Source organism: Xenopus laevis, chromosome 6L (assembly GCF_017654675.1).
Source record: "Xenopus laevis strain J_2021 chromosome 6L, Xenopus_laevis_v10.1, whole genome shotgun sequence".
NCBI lineage: Eukaryota > Metazoa > Chordata > Amphibia > Anura > Pipidae > Xenopus > Xenopus laevis.
This window is the reverse complement of record NC_054381.1, coordinates 105,824,758-105,847,004: the sequence shown is the minus strand read 5'-3', so window position 1 is coordinate 105,847,004 and position 22,247 is coordinate 105,824,758. Positions and strand designations below refer to the sequence as shown.

The 22,247-nt window shown below is 42.0% G+C and overlaps 1 protein-coding gene across 3 annotated transcripts in view; it reads left to right on the top strand.

The window, feature by feature from the left end:
* The window catches only part of znf407.L (zinc finger protein 407 L homeolog), a 287,296-nt gene that overhangs the window by 179,982 nt on the left and 85,067 nt on the right, over positions 1–22,247 (top strand). For all 3 annotated transcript variants that reach the window (XM_041566348.1, XM_041566349.1, XM_041566350.1), the window contains exon 7: positions 1,889–2,009. In XM_041566348.1, coding sequence (XP_041422282.1) covers positions 1,889–2,009 — 121 coding nt within the window. The remainder of the gene's footprint in view (positions 1–1,888; positions 2,010–22,247) is intronic.

The window sequence follows — 22,247 nt, the reverse complement described above, 5'->3', positions numbered from 1 at the left end:
GCAAGATTATCTGAAGCTTGAAATAACAGATAGAGATCTCTTTGTGTCTCCAGGGTGCCCCAAACACTCCAGTCACAGCATTTGATATTTGTTTTGTGGATTTGGTAGAACAGTATGCTAAGCAGAGCTTGATTAATTATATAGTACTTACTATCTACATTAGAAGTTATGCATAAATCAAGAAAGCCAAATTTTAGTCCTGTTATATAAATAAGACAGGATGAAAGCCTGCAAGCATTACTCTTGATTTACAGCAATTACAATACAACATGTAAAACCTTTTAAAAATATTTTAATCAATTACCTTCTATAGTGAGTTTGAAACTTTGAACATATCGTATCATTCTATCATTTAATATCAGACTGCAGTTTATTAGCTAATATGGGTGAAGTGGAGCTTAGTATACTGTAAGTACCAGGGATTCAGGAAAAAAAAAGAATTTTTGGTCCTATTAAAAGGCTTAAAAACAGTGCATGGGTTAAGATAACATTCAGTTTGCCGTAAAGAGATACTGCCATGTTGAAATAGCTTTCTCTTTAGGCTATGGGCACAAAGGCTGAAGGCTCTGGCTGTTGTCAGCCTGAGTATTTTTGCAGGCTGAAAGAAGTAGGTCTGTTCAGTGCCTCCGCTCCATGATTAGAATCCGATTAGCCTGCGTGAGCTCACACACAGGCTGAGGTCAGCCCAAATACGCAAAAGGATGCATCTCCGGGTTGACTTCAGCTTCAGTGTGTGTGAGTGCTGATGGGATTCAAATCAATGGAGCAGGGACACTGAGCAGATCTGCTTCTCTCAGCCTGCAAAAATATGCAGGCTGACAACAGCCAGAGGCTTCAGCCTTTGTTCCCCCTAGCCTTACTGCTTCACAGAAAGTGGGAATGACGTCAGCACCCCACATTTTCCCCCAGCAGCTTATATCATGCAAACAGAGGCAATGGGCAGGTAACTGGATAACAGCACTCCCTCACCTTATGGATTTAGCTTCCCGAATTTATAGGTTCCATCTGTGCTGCTGCCACTGCCTTCCTTTAGATTATAGCACCTTCTGGTGGTAAAATATTTGCGTATCTATGCAGATAAACTACCCATGCTGCCTCCCATTCATTTAAAGGATAAGCGTTTTGGTACAGGTGATTATTAAATGCTCTAATGTGCTTTTTTGGGATGAGAACAGTCTGCACTTGTTGTGTCAGGTATGTTCAATTTGCATCAACAGGAAGTGGTATAGGTGCTTTTGGGTGCTTCTCTGCTAGCTATAATACAGTGTTGAAAAACTGCCCCGTATGCCATTACTTTCTGACTTTTTGAACCGGCTGTTATAGTCACATAAATGCAATTGAAAATAATGGCATGGTGTCTTCCAAGAACCAAGCCCCCCTCCCCATTCTGAATACATTATACAGTGAGAAGCAGAGAGTAGTGACACCATGCATACATTTAGAGGCAGCGGGAGACTTAATCCACAAATATATTTTATGCAGTGAGAGGCAATGGGTTTAGACACCTCAGAAACCCTTTTGGGCCATCTATGCCAATCTACTACACTGTCAGATCCATTGGCCCAAGGGATGAATGGACGAAGAATGTACAATGGGCCAACAGAAAGTGAAGAAGAACTTTGACTCCACTTCCTTGTCTGCAAGTTCACAATATCCAGATTGACCACTATACATGGATATCGATGGGCATCATCATATGAAATTTTGTCTCATACAATATTATGTGTATGGCTATCTTGTGTTGTAAATGCCCACATTGTATACATTATTTGTACATATAGCAATCTCTGATTTACTGTCGAAGGCTGAAATTATTTCTTTTTTAAAACATAATTTAATTGAATATACTCAATGTAAAAATCCATTCTTCTAACTGTTCTTACAATAGGAGAGAAACCATTCAAATGTGATGAATGCAACTTTGCATCTACAACACAGTCCCATCTAACAAGGCACAAGAGAGTCCACACAGGAGAGAAACCCTACAGGTGTCCTTGGTGTGAATACAGGTTTGTATTATTAGGTATTTTTATTCATGAAATGCAGGAAAAAAATTCTTAATGGTCTTCTTTTTAGCCACTTTTTCCTTATTCAGAATAGATTAGCAAATGGAACTGCTGGTCACTAGTTTTAACCCAATCTTTGTTAATAATTTGAGACATTTATATAAAGGTTTGTCTGGATTGAGAACCAAACTTTAGGCTTATTGAAATAAGAATTAATGTTGTCTAATGAAAGGGATACTGTCTAATTGTGTGAATGTGTTTTAGACAGAATTTGTATGGGTGTCAGTGCATATGTCTTGAGTAAACTTGAAGTTAAAGTAAGCATGTGAGTGTGCCTCTTTCTGGACTCTTTGGACTTCAACTTGAATCTTATTGAGCGTGACTTGATTTTAGTAATGGTGTTCCGAAAGATATAAGAAAAGATGGATTTGCTTTTGTTTTATGTTAACATATTAAACTGATGTTCTATATGTAGCAATGATACAGTAAAAGGTGTTATATGATGCAAAACATTTCTTTGGTAAATCTACTACATAAAAATTACACAGTGCAAATGAAAGAATTTACAGTATTAGCAGGTTACTGGGTCTAGGGTGGCAGAAGTCTGGTGGGGGAATGCCGCCCGCTGGCCGCAGTTGCACTGGAGACGGGGCCCAAAATCTTGACAGACATTTACATCTCCTGCCTGCCCAGTCCCCAATGACAAAGATTGCATAGGAGTGGGTGACAGCAGCGGTGGTTGGAGGGTAGCGCAAGCAGCGGGGGTAAGTGCGAGGGAGGGTCAGGCATCCAGGTGGCCTAGGTGCACACAATTTTAAAATCCGGCGCTGATAAAACCTGTTATCACATGGGTATCACAAGCACTTTTGATGTTTTATCTATCAATATATGTGTGCCTTTTCTATTCACAAAATGTTATTTTTACTAAAAATGCTAAGAATATATAGCTTGTTGCACTTTTTGGATTAAAGCTAGAGATTCTTTTTTTTGTAAACCTACCTTTTGAAAGCAGGCCTCACAACATCACAGGTTTATTGTTCAGCAGCCATTTATTAAGGAAAGTATGAGATTTCTAGTGCTTTAAAAGGTCCATTAAAAGGCATTAAAACAATAAAATGCATTGAACTAAAGGCTCCACTGAACAGAAACTGTAAGCAAAGCATTCCTATTCTTTCTCATCACCCCAGTATACATTTCCTAGATTTTCTATCCTTTGTATATAATCATTCCTGGCAATAAGTATCAATGCCTCATTAGCCACACTTATATAAGCTTTATCTCTTCTTTGTCCAATGGTAGACTCTAGTGGTTATTTATATCATCCAGAGACCGAATGCCAAATGGTTTATTTAAGACCCCACAGATTAGCAACATACCTACTCATGCAGAAATGAAATTGTAGAAGTATTTAGAATTTCTATATTAGTATTTAGAATTACTGGATTTCTGAATCGCTTTAGAGTTTCGTACAACCAGATATCAGTATAGATTAACAAAAGTGTGCTGCTCTGTTTCACGGAATCTCTGTGCTTTTATGGTACATTATATATTTCCATTTACTGTATGTTGGTAAGTCAGTATTCAAAGATACTGTTAAATGTGTAATTTTTAATGTTTTTATTATGAATATTTATATGCTCTCTTGTATGCCTTCTTTAAAGTCTTCATTGTCATTTGTTTAAAAAGATATATTTTAGGTTAGTAGAAAAGAGACTCTTCCCCCTTATCCAATAACTAATGAACAGTTGCATTTACAGTTTGTTTTACCAAGTAATGATAAGATAGGACATGTGAAAGCAAAATAATGCTTCTGTTACAGCTTTGTAATAAAAATAACTAAGAAATGTGCACTTTTTAATTATAAGGCAGAGGGTATTTTCAGAATAAGTATATTTATATTGCTAATGTTGAAAAAAGGTATATATATGCTATCCCCCCCCCCGATAATCTGAATGGTGTGTCAATGCACTGTGTAGGCCTCAAGTGCCACTAAGCAGCTGTATTGTGGGTCATAATATGGCCTTTATGGTTTGTTAGGAGCAATTGCTGTCACATTCCAGATTTCTTCTGTCTTGCAATTAGAAGTTATTGCATATTGCCAGTACTGCTTCCTAGTTCTTAAGTTTAACACAGCAGGAGCTGACACCATAATATTAGACCTGCAGCACCATTTTCCACCCTCTCCTTTTTACACTTAGATAATATATATTGTAACTGGAAAATCAAATATTTTTTTTTATGAAGAATATAAAAGTATATTCTTAGGCAACAAAATATATGTTTAATAGGGCACTTGTTCTATTAATGCCTCAGGTTTGTGTGTTCTTGTTGCCATATAAATCCATAATCAATTTGCATATATCTATTTATGACATTTCATCCATTCGGGATATGCAGATAAAGTATGTTGGCTTACTTTACAACTGCCTGTAGCCTTTTTCCTTACACTTGACTGCAATCATAAATATCCTGCACATTAAAAATTGCGATCGCCCACCAAATCTTTTATTACTGTGCAGAGAGGACTTAAATGATATGATTATTTCCTGACTGGCCAGTGTCCTCACTCTGGAGATGCTGTTCACAGTGATGTTTGCAAACCATGTAGCATTTTTTTAAAGGAGCAACATATACTAAATATAATTACAGCTATTTATATAGTAGATATATTAGAATTTCTGCATCTGAAACTGGCACTGCAGCCTTTTTTTTTTAGCAGCTACTGTAATTAAAATGTACTGTGTACTGTTACATTTCAGTAGACATTTACTGCTTTCTCTTCAGGAAGAGGTTTAAATCCATAGAATTTGCCAAATTAATTTTAAAAATTACTAGAACCTGGAAATGACATTTAATTTACAGTACTTGCATCTAGTGTCAATCCAACAATTAAAGATAGTGAGCAGGTATTACTTTCAGGCTTTTTGACGAAGCCCATAAGACTTGGGTGAAACGCGTGCCAGGCTATAGTTTTTAATTTGGTTAGGCAGGGCGTCGGAACGGACTTAGTTTAAGGGGTTGATACCACTAACTGGAAGGGCAATGTGCTGTGGGTGAAGGGTTTGGTACGGAAGTGGTTTTTCAGGGAGATATTTAATCGGTTTGTGTCATAGCATGCTACCACCAGTAGCAACTCTGGACAATTGTCACCACCGCTAAACCAAGGGAAGATACTTGCGAACTGGGAGGGCTACGCTGTGGGTGAAGGGGCTGCTCTAAAGCTTTGCAACAGCTCTGGTTGCTTGAGGGCAGATCTATCCAACCGCTTCTCAAATAATTAGCAGTACCTTCACCCAAACTGCAATTTATGCTAACCAAGTGGGTGATATTTAGAACCCTACCGATTCGGTTTCCGCTGACCCTTGGGGTATGTGACTCTATGTGGGTGAATGGGGTGATGACTCTAGGAGTCGCATTGGGTGATTGCTATAACCCCTACCCCTCTTTATTAGACTATGCCTGTGATAGAAATATGAGATAATAGGTCTCTGGGTTGATTTCCCAGACTAAATAGCCATTTATATGTACCACCAGCCCACTACCCTTAGTTAATCCGTCTCCCCGGTCCTAACCGGGTTTTATTGTTTACTGGACTACTTTATTTTAATTTGGTTAATAAAAGTCATGTTTTAATTGAGTGTGTATATATATATATATTGTAATGGAAAGTAAAGAACTTACCCCACGGGACATCCAAGATGGCGACCTCCTGCTCCACTATGCGGTTCTTCCTGGTCGTAATATGACTGCGTCAGAAACGTATCGCCCCAGGATTGGTCGCCGGCGACGGAATGGACGCCGGCGTCAGAATGTGCGCCGGCGTCAGGACGCCAACGTGTGGGCGTCGGCGTCATGACGTCAATGCGTCAAGTTTGGCGCCAACTTTTGGACTATTTAATTCCAAGTGCCCTTTCTGTCCTTGCCCAATTATAGGTCTATCTTGTATAGTTCCTGGGTGTGATTTCTTGATATTCTGCAAACCGTGTACCGACTTCTTGCCTGTTTCATCGATTCTGATCCTTGCCGCCTGTATTGACCATTTGCCTGATTACGACTATTCTTCTGATAAATCCTTTTGTACCGCGAACTTGGTGTTGTTGTCTCCTCCTTGGTCCACACTACAACAGAGCCTTCGGGCCCTGACAGTATAATTGGGCCATGGACCCCTCTGAGGAGCCCCAAGTTCCTACTGATGTCGGCAGAGCCGTTCGTGGATTGGCTTCCCGTATGCACACCTATGAAGCCCAGCAAACCCACTTCGGCCAGGCACTTGAAGCAATCCTGGAGAAATTATCTGCTTTATCTCCTGTGGCTCCAGTCCCTATGCCGGTTCCTGCAACTCCGCTCCAGGTTTCCGAGCCTCGCATCCCTGCACCTCCTCTGTATAGCGGTGATCCGGAATCATGCCGTGGTTTCATCAACCAGTGTGAGATCCAATTCACCCTGCTTCCAGGTCAGTTTGTCTCGGAGCGAGCTAAAGTGGGCTATATTATTACCCGCCTGCAAGGGAAAGCTCTGGAGTGGGCTTCTCCTCTTTGGGAGAAGGAAGATCCGGTAATCGATGATGCCAAGGCCTTCATCCAGGATCTTCGTACAGTCTTCGATGCTCCTGGTCGGGCTACTTCTGCCTCGGCTCGTTTATTCCAGCCGCAGCAAGGCACTCGTTCTGTTCCGGAATATGCCATCGAATTCCGAACCCTCGTGGCAGAAACTTCGTGGAATAATGACGGATACCATGCTGCCTTCTACAATGGCCTGGCGATGTGCATCAAGAACGATCTTGTTTCTCGTGAGATTCCTTCCCGATGGGAGGACCTTGTTGCGTTGGCTGTGAAGGTTGACACCCGACAGAGGGAGTTCCAGGTCGAACTTGACAGGGAGCGTGCTAGGAAGTTTTCCAGGTACCAACCCACCCTGGCGCCACGCTTCCAAAGACCCTTACTTCCCAGTCCGGCTTCCAACCTTTCTCCTCCTCCTCCTCCTGCGGCACCTGCTACCTCTTCTTTACCACCTGAAGAACCAATGCAGATCGGGCGGGCACGCCTTTCCGAACAGGAGAAGCTCCGGAGAAGGGCCGCTGGGTTATGCCTCTACTGTGGGGGAAAAGCCCACTTCGCCCAGGAATGCCCAGTGAAGCCGGGAAACGCCAAAACCTAGGTAAGCTTGGGGAGACTTACCTGGGTGGAATTTGTTCTCCTCCCCATTCCTCTGCTCAACGCTTTCTTCTTCCTGTCCAAATCCAGTTCGGCTCCAAGAAGATCTCTTCTCGGGCTTTCCTCGATTCTGGTGCTGCTGGCAACTTCATGGATCGTGCCTTTACTGTTAATCATACCATTCCGCTCCAACCCTTGGCAACTCCTCTTCGAGTCCTGGCGATTGATGATCGTCCCCTTTCTTCTGCCATCATCTCACAGTCTACTCAAGAACTCTCCTTCAAAGTGGGCACTATGCATTTGGAAAGACTGTCTTTTCTTCTTATCGACTGCCCTTCAACTCCCGTTGTCCTGGGATTGCCTTGGCTGTGTGTTCATAATCCGGTCATTGACTGGTCCTTTTCTCAAATATCCCGTTGGAGTCCATTTTGTATACACAACTGTTTACCTGCTGTTCCTGTTGTCAAAGTTTCTTCAGTATCTTCAAGTTCTTCTCTCCCTCCTGTGTACCAAGCCTTTTCCGATGTCTTTGATAAGAAGTCCGCTGAGACTCTCCCACCTCATCGTCCCTATGATTGTCCTATCGAACTTTTACCCGGCTCCATGCCTCCCCGAGGCCGCACTTATCCGCTTTCTCCCTCCGAAACTTCTGCTATGAAGTCCTATATCCAGGAGAATCTTCAGAGAGGATTTATTCGTCCTTCTACCTCCCCTGCCGGAGCAGGGTTCTTCTTTGTTGAAAAGAAAGACGGTAGTCTACGGCCCTGCATTGACTACAGGGGGTTGAATAAAATCACCGTAAAGAACAGATATCCTCTTCCTCGCATCTCTGAACGTTTTGATCAACTCAAGGGGGCTAGTTTCTTCACTAAGCTGGATCTACGAGGGGCCTACAACCTTATTCGGATTCGTGAGGGAGACGAATGGAAGACCGCTTTTAATACTCGTGATGGCCATTACGAGTATCTCGTCATGCCTTTCGGTCTTTGCAATGCTCCTGCGGTCTTCCAAGAATTGGTCAATGACATTTTTCGTGATCTTTTGGGACAGTGTGTGGTCTTGTACTTAGACGACATTCTTATTTTTTCCAAAAACCTTTTTGATCATCGTTGCCAAGTACGTGAAGTTCTTTCCAGGTTGAGGAAAAACAATCTTTTTGCCAAATTGGAAAAATGCACCTTCGAAGTTTCTTCCATTCCTTTTCTTGGCTACATCATTTCTCCTCAAGGTTTTAAGATGGACCCCGCCAAAGTTTCTGCAATTTTGGATTGGCCCCTTCCTACCAGCGTCAAGGCAGTTCAGAGATTTATTGGCTTCGCCAACTATTATAGACAATTTATCAAAAACTTTTCTTCCAAGATCCATCCAATCCTTGCCCTGATCCATAAAGGGAACAAACCTCAACACTGGCCTCCTCAAGCTCTCGAAGCCTTCAAGACCCTCAAGGAAGCCTTTTCTTCTGCTCCAATTCTCAGACACCCTGAACCCCTTCAACCTTTCTTCATTGAAGTCGATGCCTCTGATGTAGGAGCTGGAGCAGTTCTATCTCAAAGATCTTCTTCTGACGGTAAACTCCACCCTTGTGCCTTTTTCTCCAAAAAATTTTCTTCCCCTGAGCAGAACTATGATGTAGGCAATCGGGAGCTACTTGCCGTTAAGTTGGCCTTGGAAGAATGGAGACATTTGCTTGAGGGTTCTTCTATTCCGGTGACAATCTTTACCGACCACAAAAACCTTGAATTTATCCAATCCCTCAAGCGCCTCAATCCCCGACAAGCCAGGTGGGCACTTTTCTTTTCTCGTTTTAATTTTATTATCACCTTTCGTCCTGGCTCCAGAAACAGAAAGGCTGACGCTCTGTCCAGAAGCTTTGCTCCTGAAGATTCCTTCCCCGAAGATCCTGTACCCATTGTGCCCTCTACCAAGATTATTGCTGCCTTGTTTCCCTCATGTGCCTCTCAGTTACTTTCTGCTCAGTCTTCGGCTCCTGTAGAGACTCCTCTTGGTGTTGCCTTTGTCCCTCCGGAATTTCGTCATGACATTTTATCCCAAGCTCACAGTTCCAAACAGGCCGGTCATCCAGGGGTTTAGAAGACAACCGAGCTCCTGTCTCGTTTGGTCTGGTGGCCGACCCTAAGGAAAGATGTCAAAGACTTCGTTTTGTCCTGTTCCACTTCTGCTGTTTCCAAGTCCGGACATTCCCCCCCAAGGGTTTACTCTTGCCACTTCCCATTCCATCTCGACCTTGGACTCACTTGGCGATGGATTTCATTGTCGATCTCCCTGTTTCGTCTGGTCACACTGTCATCTGGGTGGTGATCGACAGATTCAGCAAAATGGCTCTCTTCACGCCCCTTCGGAAACTGCCTTCTGCTCCCGAACTCTCTGAACTTTTCATCAAACACATATTTCGTCTCCATGGGTTTCCTGCCGAGATTGTGTCTGATCGGGGTTCCCAGTTTATTTCCAAGTTCTGGAGATCTCTTTGCAAAGCTCTTAACATTTCCCTTCAATTTTCTTCTGCCTACCACCCACAGTCTAATGGAGCCGCAGAACGGGTCAATCAGGCTTTGGAACAGTTTCTTCGTTGTCATGTGTCCTTGTGCCAGGATGATTGGTCGGATCTTCTTCCCTGGGCTGAATTTGCCCACAACAACGCTCTGCATTCTTCTTCCCAAAAGTCTCCTTTCTTCTGTGTTTATGGTCTCAATCCTTTGGCTTTTTCCCAAGATTTTCTTCTTACCAATGTGCCTGCGGCTAATGACCAAGCTGCTCACATGTTGGCTATTTGGCATGCTACTGCTGCAAACTTAGAGAAGAGTTCCCTGGTGCAGAAAAAGTTTGCTGATAAAAGAAGGATTTCTTCCCCTCCATACAGTCCTGGTGATAAAGTTTTTCTTTCCACACGCAACATTCGTCTCAAGATCCCTACACCCAAGCTTGGTCCTAAATTCATCGGCCCCTTCCCTATCATCGAAATCATCAACCCTGTGGCTGTTCGTCTTCAACTTCCTCCTGAGCTGCGGATACCTAATGTTTTTCATGTTTCCCTGCTTAAACCTGCTATGTCTTGCCCCTCTTCTTCTTCCTCTCCAGCTCCTGTTTTGGTTGACGATCACAAGGAATTTGAAGTCAAAAGGATCTTGGACTCTCGTATTTCCCGAGGCTCTCTTCAATATCTTATCGAGTGGAAGGGGTTCGGTCCAGAGGAGTGTTCTTGGGTGAAAAGCTCGGACGTTCATGCACCTGTCCTGGTTCGTAAGTTCCACAAACTTTTTCCTTCTTCTCCTAGCCTCGGTGGTCCTGAGGCCCCCCCTAAGGAGGGGGGTACTGTAATGGAAAGTAAAGAACTTACCCCACGGGACATCCAAGATGGCGACCTCCTGCTCCACCATGCGGCTCTTCCTGGTCGTAATATGACTGCGTCAGAAACGTGTCGCCCCAGGATTGGTCGCCGGCGTCAGAATGTGCGCCGGCGTCAGGACGCCAACGTGTGGACGCCAGCGTCGACGTCAATGCGTCAAGTTTGGCGCCAACTTTTGGACTATTTAATTCCAAGTGCCCTTTCTGTCCTTGCCCAATTATAGGTCTATCTTGTATAGTTCCTGGGTGTGATTTCTTGATATTCTGCAAACCGTGTACCGACTTCTTGCCTGTTTCATCGATTCTGATCCTTGCCGCCTGTATTGACCATTTGCCTGATTACGACTATTCTTCTGATAAATCCTTTTGTACCGCGAACTTGGTGTTGTTGTCTCCTCCTTGGTCCACACTACAACAGAGCCTTCGGGCCCTGACATATATATATATATATATATACACAGTGGTGTGAAAAACTACTTGCCCCCTTCCTGATTTCTTATTCTTTTGCATGTTTGTCACACAAAATGTTTCTGATCATCAAACACATTTAACTATTAGTCAAAGATAACACAAGTAAACACAAAATGCAGTTTTTAAATGAGGGTTTTTATTATTTAGGGAGAAAAGAAATCCAAACCTGTGTGAAAAAGTAATTGCCCCCTGAACCTAATAACTGGTTGGGCCACCCTTAGCAGCAATAACTGCAATCAAGCGTTTGCGATAACTTGCAACAAGTCTTTTACAGCGCTCTGGAGGAATTTTGGCCCACTCATCTTTGCAGAATTGTTGTAATTCAGCTTTATTTGAGGGTTTTCTAACATGAACCGCCTTTTTAAGGTCATGCCACAACATCTCAATAGGATTCAGGTCAGGACTTTGACTAGGCCACTCCAAAGTCTTCATTTTGTTTTTCTTCAGCCATTCAGAGGTGGATTTGCTGGTGTGTTTTGGGTCATTGTCCTGCTGCAGCACCCAAGATCGCTTCAGCTTGAGTTGACGAACAGATGGCCGGACATTCTCCTTCAGGAATTTTTGGTAGACAGTAGAATTCATGGTTCCATTTATCACAGCAAGTCTTCCAGGTCCTGAAGCAGCAAAACAACCCCAGACCATCACACTACCACCACCATATTTTACTGTTGGTATGATGTTCTTTTTCTGAAATGCTGTGTTACTTTTACGCCAGATGTAACGGGACGCGCACCTTCCAAAAAGTTCAACTTTTGTCTCGTCGGTCCACAAGGTATTTTCCCAAAAGTCTTGACAATCATTGAGATGTTTTTTAGCAAAATTGAGACGAGCCTTAATGTTCTTTTTGCTTAAAAGTGGTTTGCGCCTTGGAAATCTGCCATGCAGGCCGTTTTTTCCCAGTCTATTTCTTATAGTGGAGTCGTGAACACTGACCTTAATTGAGGCAAGTGAGGCCTGCAGTTCTTTAGATGTTGTCCTGGTGTCTTTTGTGGCCTCTCGGATGAGTTGTCTCTGCGCTCTTGGGGTAATTTTGGTCGGCCGGCCACTCCTGGGAAGGTTCACCACTGTTCCATGTTTTTGCCATTTGTGGATAATGGCTCTCACTGTGGTTCGCTGGAGTCCCAAAGCTTTAGAAATGGCTTTATAACCTTTACCAGACTGATAGATCTCAATTACTTTTGTTCTCATTTGTTCCTGAATTTCTTTGGATCTTGGCATGATGTCTAGCTTTTGAGGTGCTTTTGGTCTACTTCTCTGTGTCAGGTAGCTCCTATTTAAGTGATTTCTTGATTGAAACAGGTGTGGCAGTAATCAGTCCTGGGGGTGAGTACAGAAATTGAAGTCAGGTGTGATAAACCACAGTTAAGTTATTTTTTAACAAGGGGGGCAATCACTTTTTCACACAGGCCCATGTAGATTTGGAGTTTTTTTTCTCCCTTAATAACGTAAACCTTCATTTAAAAACTGCATTTTGTGTTCAATTATCTTTGACTAATAGTTAACGGTTTTTGATGAGCAGAAACATTTAAGTGTGACAAACATGCAAAAGAATAAGAAATCAGGAAGGGGGCAAATAGTTTTTCACACCACTGTATATATATAGATAGATAGATAGATAGATAGATAGATAGATAGATAGATAGAGAGAGAGAGAGAGAGAGAGAGAGAGAGAGAGAGAGAGAGAGAGAGAGAGAGAGAGAGATAGATATAGATAGATATATCTATATATATATATAGATATATATATATATATATATATATATATATATATCTATATATATATATATATGAGTTTGTGGACACGATTGGATGGGAGGGTGCAAATATATAGGTCAGTTCTTTTTCTTTCTCTTTTCCTTATTACTTTCAGAGCACCTCTTGCACATTGCACCTATACATACAACTGATATGCACCTAGTACATTGCACTTTTATGCGCACAATGATCAAAACCCAACAACATAGATTGTGTACATTTTAACAGAACAGATATTAACTTGCTGCTTTATCAGTAGATTTATACCTTTGGCTATGTAATCTGTTTATATGACTCTATATACATCCAGAAACCACTCTAACCCCCTCTTCTTTATGTATCAATGTATATTTTTGGTCTATATTGGCAACCCCCCCCCCCCCACATATTATGTTTGTTTGCCAAGTCCAGAATCAATATTATATTCATCATTAATGTCCTTGCAGGCCTATGACTTTATGACGTTCTTATTTGTCAGACCACTGTCTTTGATCTCTGACTTTTGGTTTGTGCTAGTATGGATTGTTTTTAGTTTTGCCAAACTGTAGCCTTCTGTGAATTTTTTCCACCACTCCAGTATCTGTGAAGCCAGTATGCATGACCTATGATCTTTATAATCCTGGTAAAATATATATTATTCTTGCCTAGCCATTGTCATTGCCTACTGACTTTATTATTCTCTGTTGACAGTATATGTAGATTGCTCATACTCTGTGTATTTGACTTCTTTTAAGTTACTGATTTTCAGTTTTGGCTTATGCTACGTTACTGTCTTTGGGGCGTGGCTTCTGCAACTCTAATTTGCCTTTGACCACTTTATGTGAAACTGTATCCATTTAATTTCTCCATACTTTTTAACACCATAATTGTATAGTGCTCTCAAAAGTTTTTGGAAAAAAAATAACACCGATTTATAAAAATCTATAATAAATAGAATTTTAAATATTTTTTTTTAATGTTGCCACACAAATTTACTTTAACACTAAACAGCAGCCAAAAAATGATGGCCGTGTAAGGCTACAATGTTATTATCACTGATACTTTTTATTACTTTTCATTATGTTTGGACCCTCGCCTATTCATCTACCAGTCTCTTATGCAAATCACTGCTTGGTGGCTACAAATCAGACCAGATAGATGTGGAAATTGTAAGAGCTGCTGTTTAAAAAATCGTAATAATTAAAAACCACCAGAAATAAAAAAAAAAATACCAATTACATATTGTTTTATAATATTGTCTAAATTCTTGTATACATTATTTGATGATTCACCCCTATAATCAATAATTGCCTAGGCAGCAGCCTTTCAAATACTTGAACAAAATTAAAGTAGATCGCATCCACTGCGAGCCAAGGTTTCTGCTCACCACCACACTGAAGGCAATAGTATTTGTCTGATATGGTCAGTGTCTAATGCAAAGGAAAATACTTCTTCATGTACCCTTTGAACTGGTTCTTTTAGGACCTTTCCTTTAGAAATGAAGGCATCACAAACGTGTTCCCCAGTGGTGTAAACTGAAGAAACAAAACCAATTCTAAACCTCTGCCTCCCCCTCGTTTCCATCTACTGTATGTTCCAGCATCTGATGTCAAGGTTCTACACCCTGCTGCTTCCTTTTTCTAATATTTATATATCAAAAAGTATTTCTGATTAAAATCTTGCCAGCGTAACTCAAATTACTTCCTACTTTATGCTAACTTTTGCCCATCAGAATTACAGAACATTCCACTACACTAAACATGTGACATCAGATCTAACCACACTTAGGAAGTTGTCTTTTTCCCTTTTCTGGGTCACCTTTAGAAAACACTTCAATAGCAGTAATTTCAGTTGAATTGAAATAGATTGATAAGCTGGTGTAAAATCATACTTCAACACTAAAGAAATGGCACAGTTTATCATATTTCGATTTATTCAAAATGTGGTTTGTTTTTTGTCTGACTGATATAATTGTTGGCAGGCATTATTCTTTTTCCAGCATCACCAGCATTTGTAAAGTACATTTTAATCAAAACTTCCCTTACAATAAATCATCATTCTCTTCATATAGCAAGGGACATTAGGAAAGATCTCATCCTCTAAGTACCATCTCTATATACAATGCGTATTATTAAACTGAATGACAATATGTACACAGTGATTTTAAAGTAATCCCAAAATGCTAAATATAAAAAAGTTTGATGCATTTACACAATGGAGCCATACTTTTCTTTAATAAGATTTTTTTTTTCCTTACCATCATTTCTTTCTTTTTTATATTTCCATGTTTTATATTTCTTTATTTTTATATTTGCATGTTGTAGAATACATTTCTGCATTTCTATCAGACAACACTTTACGGACAATAAACTTGCTCTACATTGTTGATATATTGTTTCCAAGTGGAATGATGCAAATTTATTGTGCCTATTCTGCAGTTCTTATTTCTTAGAAAAAGTACAAGCATTGAACTCTAACTTTCACTATGTGTGAATTCTTGAATGCGAGTCTCATTTTATATTTGCAATCCATAACATGACAGAAACTGGCATACTGATAAATTCCCTACTAGTATTTTTAAATATCCTTTAAAGGGATCCTGTCATCGGAAAACATGTTTTTTTTCAAAATACATCAGTTAATAGTGCTATTCCAGCAGAATTCTGCACTGAAATCCATTTCTCAAAAGAGCAAACAGATTTTTTTATATTCAATTTTGAAATCTGACATGGGGCTAGACATTTTGTCAATTTCCCAGCTGCCCCTGGTCATGTGACTTGTGCCTGCACTTTAGGAGAGAAATGCTTTCTGGCAGGCTGCTGTTTTTCCTTCTCAATGTAACTGAATGTGTCTCAGTGAGACATGGGTTTTTACTATTGAGTGTTGTTCTTAGATCTGTCAGGCAGCTGTTATCTTGTGTTAGGGAGCTGTTATCTGGTTACCTTCCCATTGTTCTTTTGTTTGGCTGCTGAGGGGGAAAAGGGAGGGGGTGATATCCCTCCAACTTGCAGTAAAGCAGTAAAGAGTGATTGAAGTTTATCAGAGCACAAGTCACATGACTTGGGGCAGCTGGGAAATTGACAATATGTCTAGCCCCATGTCAGATTTCAAAATTGAATATAAAAAAAATCTGTTTGCTCTTTTGAGAAATGGATTTCAGCATAAAATTCTGCTGGAGCAGCACTATTAACCTATTCATTTTGAAAAAAATGTTTTTTCCATGACAGTATCCCTTTAAGTTGGTACATACATAAAGTGGCCCATGAATTGGAGAAAAAAAGAGGATGAACATGTCTGCCCAACCCAAGATTACTTGTTTTCAATCGTTCCAGTATCTCATTGTGCCAGTGGCTCTTACTTTTATTGCTGCTCTTCTGCTGGCTGCCATTGTAGATGATTACATTGCCACCACTACCAAGAGATCATTTTTTATATTCTAGACTAATTAAGTTCAACTACGAAAAAAAAAGTAGATAAGACAGACTGAGCTGCTAGCATCTTTAAATTCCCAGACCAGTGCCCTTGACTTAGGAGCATGTATTTCAGCTGACATTCTCCCATTTGTCTGACCCAGCAGTAGGTGAATGATATCCATTGGGAGACTTTGCCATGGCAGACAACCAAGCCTTTTTCCATGTATTTGGGATTATATTTGTGAGTTTGTGAAATTAAGTAGTGAAGATTAACAGTACTAAATGAATAGAAAGCTGCCTTTATGAGTTTAGTACTTTTTCCACAGCAATTCAATCACTGCTGCAAGCTACCCTGATGCTTGTACATTTATTAGTGTAATTTAAAGTTATATAGAGACACGGAATTAAATGACTTTTGATATCTTACACAATGCATTTTGCTTTATTGCTTGTTTTAAGAAACTCCGAACTCTTGCATAGAAAGTCTTCACTGCCCTACATAGTAGCACTAAATACTGTGAATCTCTTCTTTTTTCTCTTAATGTACATTATTTTAGTGACCGCAAAAGGATTGCCTAGGTGTTTGGTGATGTTCTAGGTTTGCATGAATACAAGAGAACAGTGAAAAAGTATCTATTCATTTATTTCACATGCATAATTACAGTAACTGCAGAGATATTAAAGCGTTCCTTTTTAATGCAAACACATCTCTTTTTCATTTTAAAAGTGGAATATGTTTCTTTAGCTGTAAAAGCACAATCAAGGCAAAATGATAAGTGAGCCAGTGTTGTAAAAGTAAAACTAATTTTGCCTTCACTCACATGAGCTATAGTAGGAGGAAGCTTTATTGTCCCTGGGAAGGTGATAAGGCAGAGTAATTGTATATTATACTGTCCTGGAACATCTGCCTGAAGACTGTTGGAGCAATTCATCTATCATGGACGCTACAACATTTTTTGTCTTTCTGCTTTAACCCATCCCCACTGCTGGCCTGCAAAAAGGTTTTGATAGGGACTGTGCCTGGGCTGGGGCTCACATTAATCAGTCCCCTTGTTCAACACTCCAGCTGACATAATTACAACCTGCGCACAGCAGTTATTCAAGTCGAGTCCTTGTCACTCGTGGTACGAAACTACACAGCTCAGATCCCCAAGGAGATTGCCTTATCACACAGAACAAGGGCTCACAGGAGTTGAAGAGAATAGAAATGGGAAAATGTCTTCTGGGAGTACTATATATTCCTTTTAAACAAGACATTTGAGAGACTTACAAGGGACAAAGAAGCTTTGTACAGGGCCTGAAGTGAACAGGTTATTCATTTTAAAAGAATTACCCAAAGCATTTTTGTGACAGGAGACATGAAAAAAATCCATGTTTTCTATTTTAAAGATTATTTCACTTTGTTTTCCCATATAAAAATAGAATTTGCATACACTGTAGCTAGTTCTCCTTAGTGCTCACACATTTGTATTTGGCTGGTGCATAGACAGGATATTCTGTATGTCTTGAAAATGGCTTTACTTTTCTCAGTGTTCTATGGAATTGGGCCTGCTACCCTCAAGACCAATGTGATGTCAAGTCTGGGCGTAGGCAAGGAGAACAATAAGGTTCACAGTGATGATTTTGATTTGTAAGATCAGAAATGCACTGGTCAATATACCATGTTGGTTCTCTGCACATATATATGTCAGGCAATTACATTTACCCCTTCAAAGTTTAAGATGCTATGGCTCATTAAAGGACACAAACATTTGATCAGTGAACATCCTCTTTGAAACCTTTAGATACCTGCCACTCTGGTTGTTAAAAGCAGTAAGGCTGCAACATTCCCTTAATTAATGAATCCATCTACTATAACCCCCTCAGCCCCCTCCCTCAGGATTTTACTTTGGCTGTTGGCTCATGAGCATGCTCCGTTCTTCTCAGATCAGATTACTAAACACACCCTCCAGTCTAATAGCCAATGAAGAGATAGTATTCCTGGTTCCCATAGAAACTCTAGCGGTCTAATCCTGTTTTTTTCTCCTAACCACCTCTCCTGAGCTCAGCTTAACCATTACAGTGCTCAACCCCAGCAGAACTTTTTATTAAAGTATGTTGTACCTGTTGACACTACCTCATAAGAGTATGTTCTCCTAAAAGTCTGGCAAAGTATCTGAAAACCATACCTTTAGAAAATCAATATTTCACAGACATTGTTTTAGAATACACAATGATAAGTGATATAAGTATCCCTGCACAGGATGGAAAAAGTATCAACAGTTCTGTCCTGAGTCCAGTTCTTCACAACTGAATGTGTAAAGGATTTACAGATGTAGCAGACTTTTAAGCATCTTAGACCACAGGACCACACTGAGTTCATTATTGCTAAAAATGCATCATTAAATGTTTTCTCTAGTCGGCCCTCCTGTCAGTGCAGACGTATGGGTTATGTCCAGGTTCACCTCTGGAGGCAGGACAGAAGAATTGGTCTCTTGGCCCCTCCCTCAGGATATATAGGCTGGCTCCACCTCTGTTCCTCAGTTCTTTTGTCCTGCCTTGGAGGTGAAGGATAGAAATCTCACTACTAATTTTTTTATTTTTATTTTCCTTTACAGATGGAGGCATGCAGTGCTGTCTCCCAACGTTTTGTCTGTTCCCTCCTTGCTGGCATGTGCAGCAAGTGGAATATTGACCACATCCAGTGCTATATACTAGCACTATGCCTGTTCCCTCCTTGCTGGCAGATTGCAGCAAGTGGAATCAGAAGGCCACAAACCATGGGGCTTTGTTTGGCTATCTCCTCCCTGTTGGGCTTCTTCCTTTGCTGGCAGTTTGCAGCAAGTGGAATCAGGGGTTAAATACCATGGGGCTCTGTTTGGCTACTCTTAGCCTGCCTATCCCTCCTTGCTGTCAATTGCAGCAAGTGGACTGGCGCTGCCTCAATCAGTCTACAGCTTTGCATGGAGAGGTCAGACTATACCTCTCATTCCCTGCATACCTTTCCTGTAAGGGCGCGCCCTCCACAACAGCAGCATCCTGACTACAGGCCATTCTGCGATCAGGCTGCGTGGTGAGCGCGCCATTCAACGATGACGCGATCACAGTGCGTCTTGCATTGGCGCGCCTAGGCCGCGCACATGCGGCTTCCTTATATGGCGCAGCGCGATGACGTCATCGCCGCCATTTTGATTTCACCACGAGCGCATCCCTGCAGGGCACGCAGTCTGTTCTACCCCTTCTGGCGTTTTTCCAGTATCACAGTTAAGTGCAAGGAGCAGCATCTCAGCAGCCACCAGCTTCTACAGCCACCAGTATCTGGTAAAGCCATCATATTTCTATAATATGGAGAGGTCAGACTCTTTAAGAGAACTCAGGGAGGATATACAGGCTGCCAAATCTGTTAAGAAACCAGCTAAAAAGCCTGTCAAAGGGGCCAAATGCAAGAAATGTAAGCATACACTTCGTAAGTCAGAATCCACATACTGTTCTGACTGCAGCCCCATGGAGCCACCCATCCTGTCTCCTCAACAGCTCACAGCTAACAATTCACCCTTGTTGGAATTACACAGTAATGATAATTCTTTGCCTCATACACCAACCACAGGCAGCGCAGCACCACAAGTTCCTCCACAACTAGGGGACTTCTTAGAATGGGTAAAGACGGCACTTCAGCCTCCCACTTTCCCACAACACACCACTAAGCGCAAGGCGCTGGACTCCACACCTGATGCTTCAGATTCTGAGGCAGGCCCTTCCTCCCACATAGATGCCATGTCCTGTTTGGACTCAGTTGCACCAGAGTCAGGGGAGTTGAGCTCAGATTCACAGAGTGATTCAGACACTGAACAGCCTACTTTTGCTAAACCTGATATTTCAAAGAAACTCCTGAGGGAGATGATGGCAACTTTAGAAATAAAAGATGAAACTGTGACAGTCTCAAAAGCAGATAAGGTGCTGGGGGTCCATCAAAAGAAATCCCGTGCTTTTCCTATTTTTACATCCATCACTAAAACTATTGATACTGAATGGTCACAACCTGACCGCCGTTTTACCTTGTCAAAACGCTTTTATGACACCTACCCTGTTCCTGAGGAACAGCGCAAAGTTTGGGATAAGCCTCCTAGGGTAGATTCGGCCATTTCTAGACTCTCCAAACAAACTACATTACCAACTGAAGAGTCCGCATTTAAAGACCCCATGGATAGAAAATTAGAGTCTTCCCTCAAACGAGCATACTCTCAAACGGCAGCAATCCTCAGACCAGCCACAGCGGCAGCAGGCCTTGCTCGCACAGCTAGACATTGGGCACAAGAAATTGCCCAGAACCCTCCTACTTCAGCCCAGGAGTTAACAGGGGACATGAGTAGACTGAACACGGCCCTTTCCTTTTTAGCCGATGCTGCGTTAGAAATTATTCGGTTAGCAGCAAGATCTTCCGCAAATTCGGTGATGGCCAGACGAGCTCTCTGGCTTCGTCACTGGTCAGGGGATACCGCCTCTAAGAATAAGCTATTGAAACTGTGCTATACTGGCGAGTCCTTGTTCGGCCCTGACCTCAAGCAAATCATTACGGAAGTTACCGGTGGGAAGAGTACTTTCCTTCCACCAGGAAAAAGAGGGCGCATGGATCAACCCAACAGATCCACCAATAGGCGGACATGGTCCACTCCTAACCGCAATTTTCGTTTCTTTCGCTCACCTAACTTTCGTAACACCGGCTCAGACCAAGGTGCAAGACGTAATAAGACGCAGTGGCAACAACCGGGTAGGCACCGAAAGCCTACCACCACCAAACCCACCTCTACTTGACTGCCCCCACTTCGACCCAACATCCAAAGTAGGAGGTCGATTATCAAACTTCCTGTCATGTTGGGAAACTCACGTCCTAGACAATTGGGTTTTGCAAATTATCCAAAATGGCTACAGAATTCATTTCACCAAATTGCCCCCAAGAAAATTTGTTCCATCCGTAGTACCTCCACACAGACGACAAGCCTTACAACAAGCCGTCCTGGACCTACAACAATCACAAGTTATCGTTCCTGTGCCTCACCTTCAAAAATTCAAGGGATTCTATTCCAATCTCTTCCTGGTATCCAAAAAAGAAGGATCCTTCCGGCCAGTACTGAACCTCAAGAGGTTAAATCAATTCATTCAAAACCGCAAATTCAAAATGGAGTCCATCAGGTCGGCCATAGCTTTCATGGAACCAGACTGCTTCCTGACGTCGATCGACCTCCAGGACGCGTACCTCCATGTACCCATCCACCCCAGTTCTCAACCCTTTCTCCGTTTTGCAGTCAACGACCAACACTTCCAATTTGTGGCTCTCCCGTTCGGACTTTGTACAGCTCCAAGAGTGTTTACCAAGGTGCTTGCACCATTGATCGCTCACTTGAGAACTATGGGGATTCATGTGTTACCATATCTGGACGATCTCCTACTCAAAGCTCCGACTCAGGAGCAATCTGTCAGGGACACAGAGATCACTCTGCACACTCTTTCGCAACACGGTTGGCTGATAAATCACCGAAAAAGCTCCCTCCTTCCTTCCCAGAGCATAATTTTTTTGGGCCTTCGCTTCGACTCCCAACACCAGACGGTTCAACTTCCCGAGGACAAGATCAACAATCTTGTCAACAATACCACCAAACTTCTACAACAAACCACAGTCACGGCCGGCGATTGCCTTCAGCTCTTAGGGTTCATGGTGTCCGCTCTCGAAGCAGTTCCGTTTGCAAGATTTCATCTGCGTCCTCTACAACGCAATTTTTTACAATGCTGGAACAAAAATCATCAGGATCTTCAGCAACCCATTCCCATCTCCCCTCACACCAGGAGCAGCCTTTCTTGGTGGACCAACCGATTGCACCTACAATCGGGCAAAAGTTGGGCTCCAGTCAAGTGGGAAGTGGTGACGACCGATGCCAGCCTGTTCGGCTGGGGAGCTGTTTACCGCGAACACACTCTGCAAGGTCGCTGGGACCCCCAAGAATCCCAACTACAAATCAATGTACTGGAACTTCGTGCAATTGTGTTGGCTCTTCAGGGCTGGTCCAGCCTTCTCCGGGCGCACCCGGTCAGGATTCAATCAGACAATGCCACGGCAGTAGCCTACATCAACA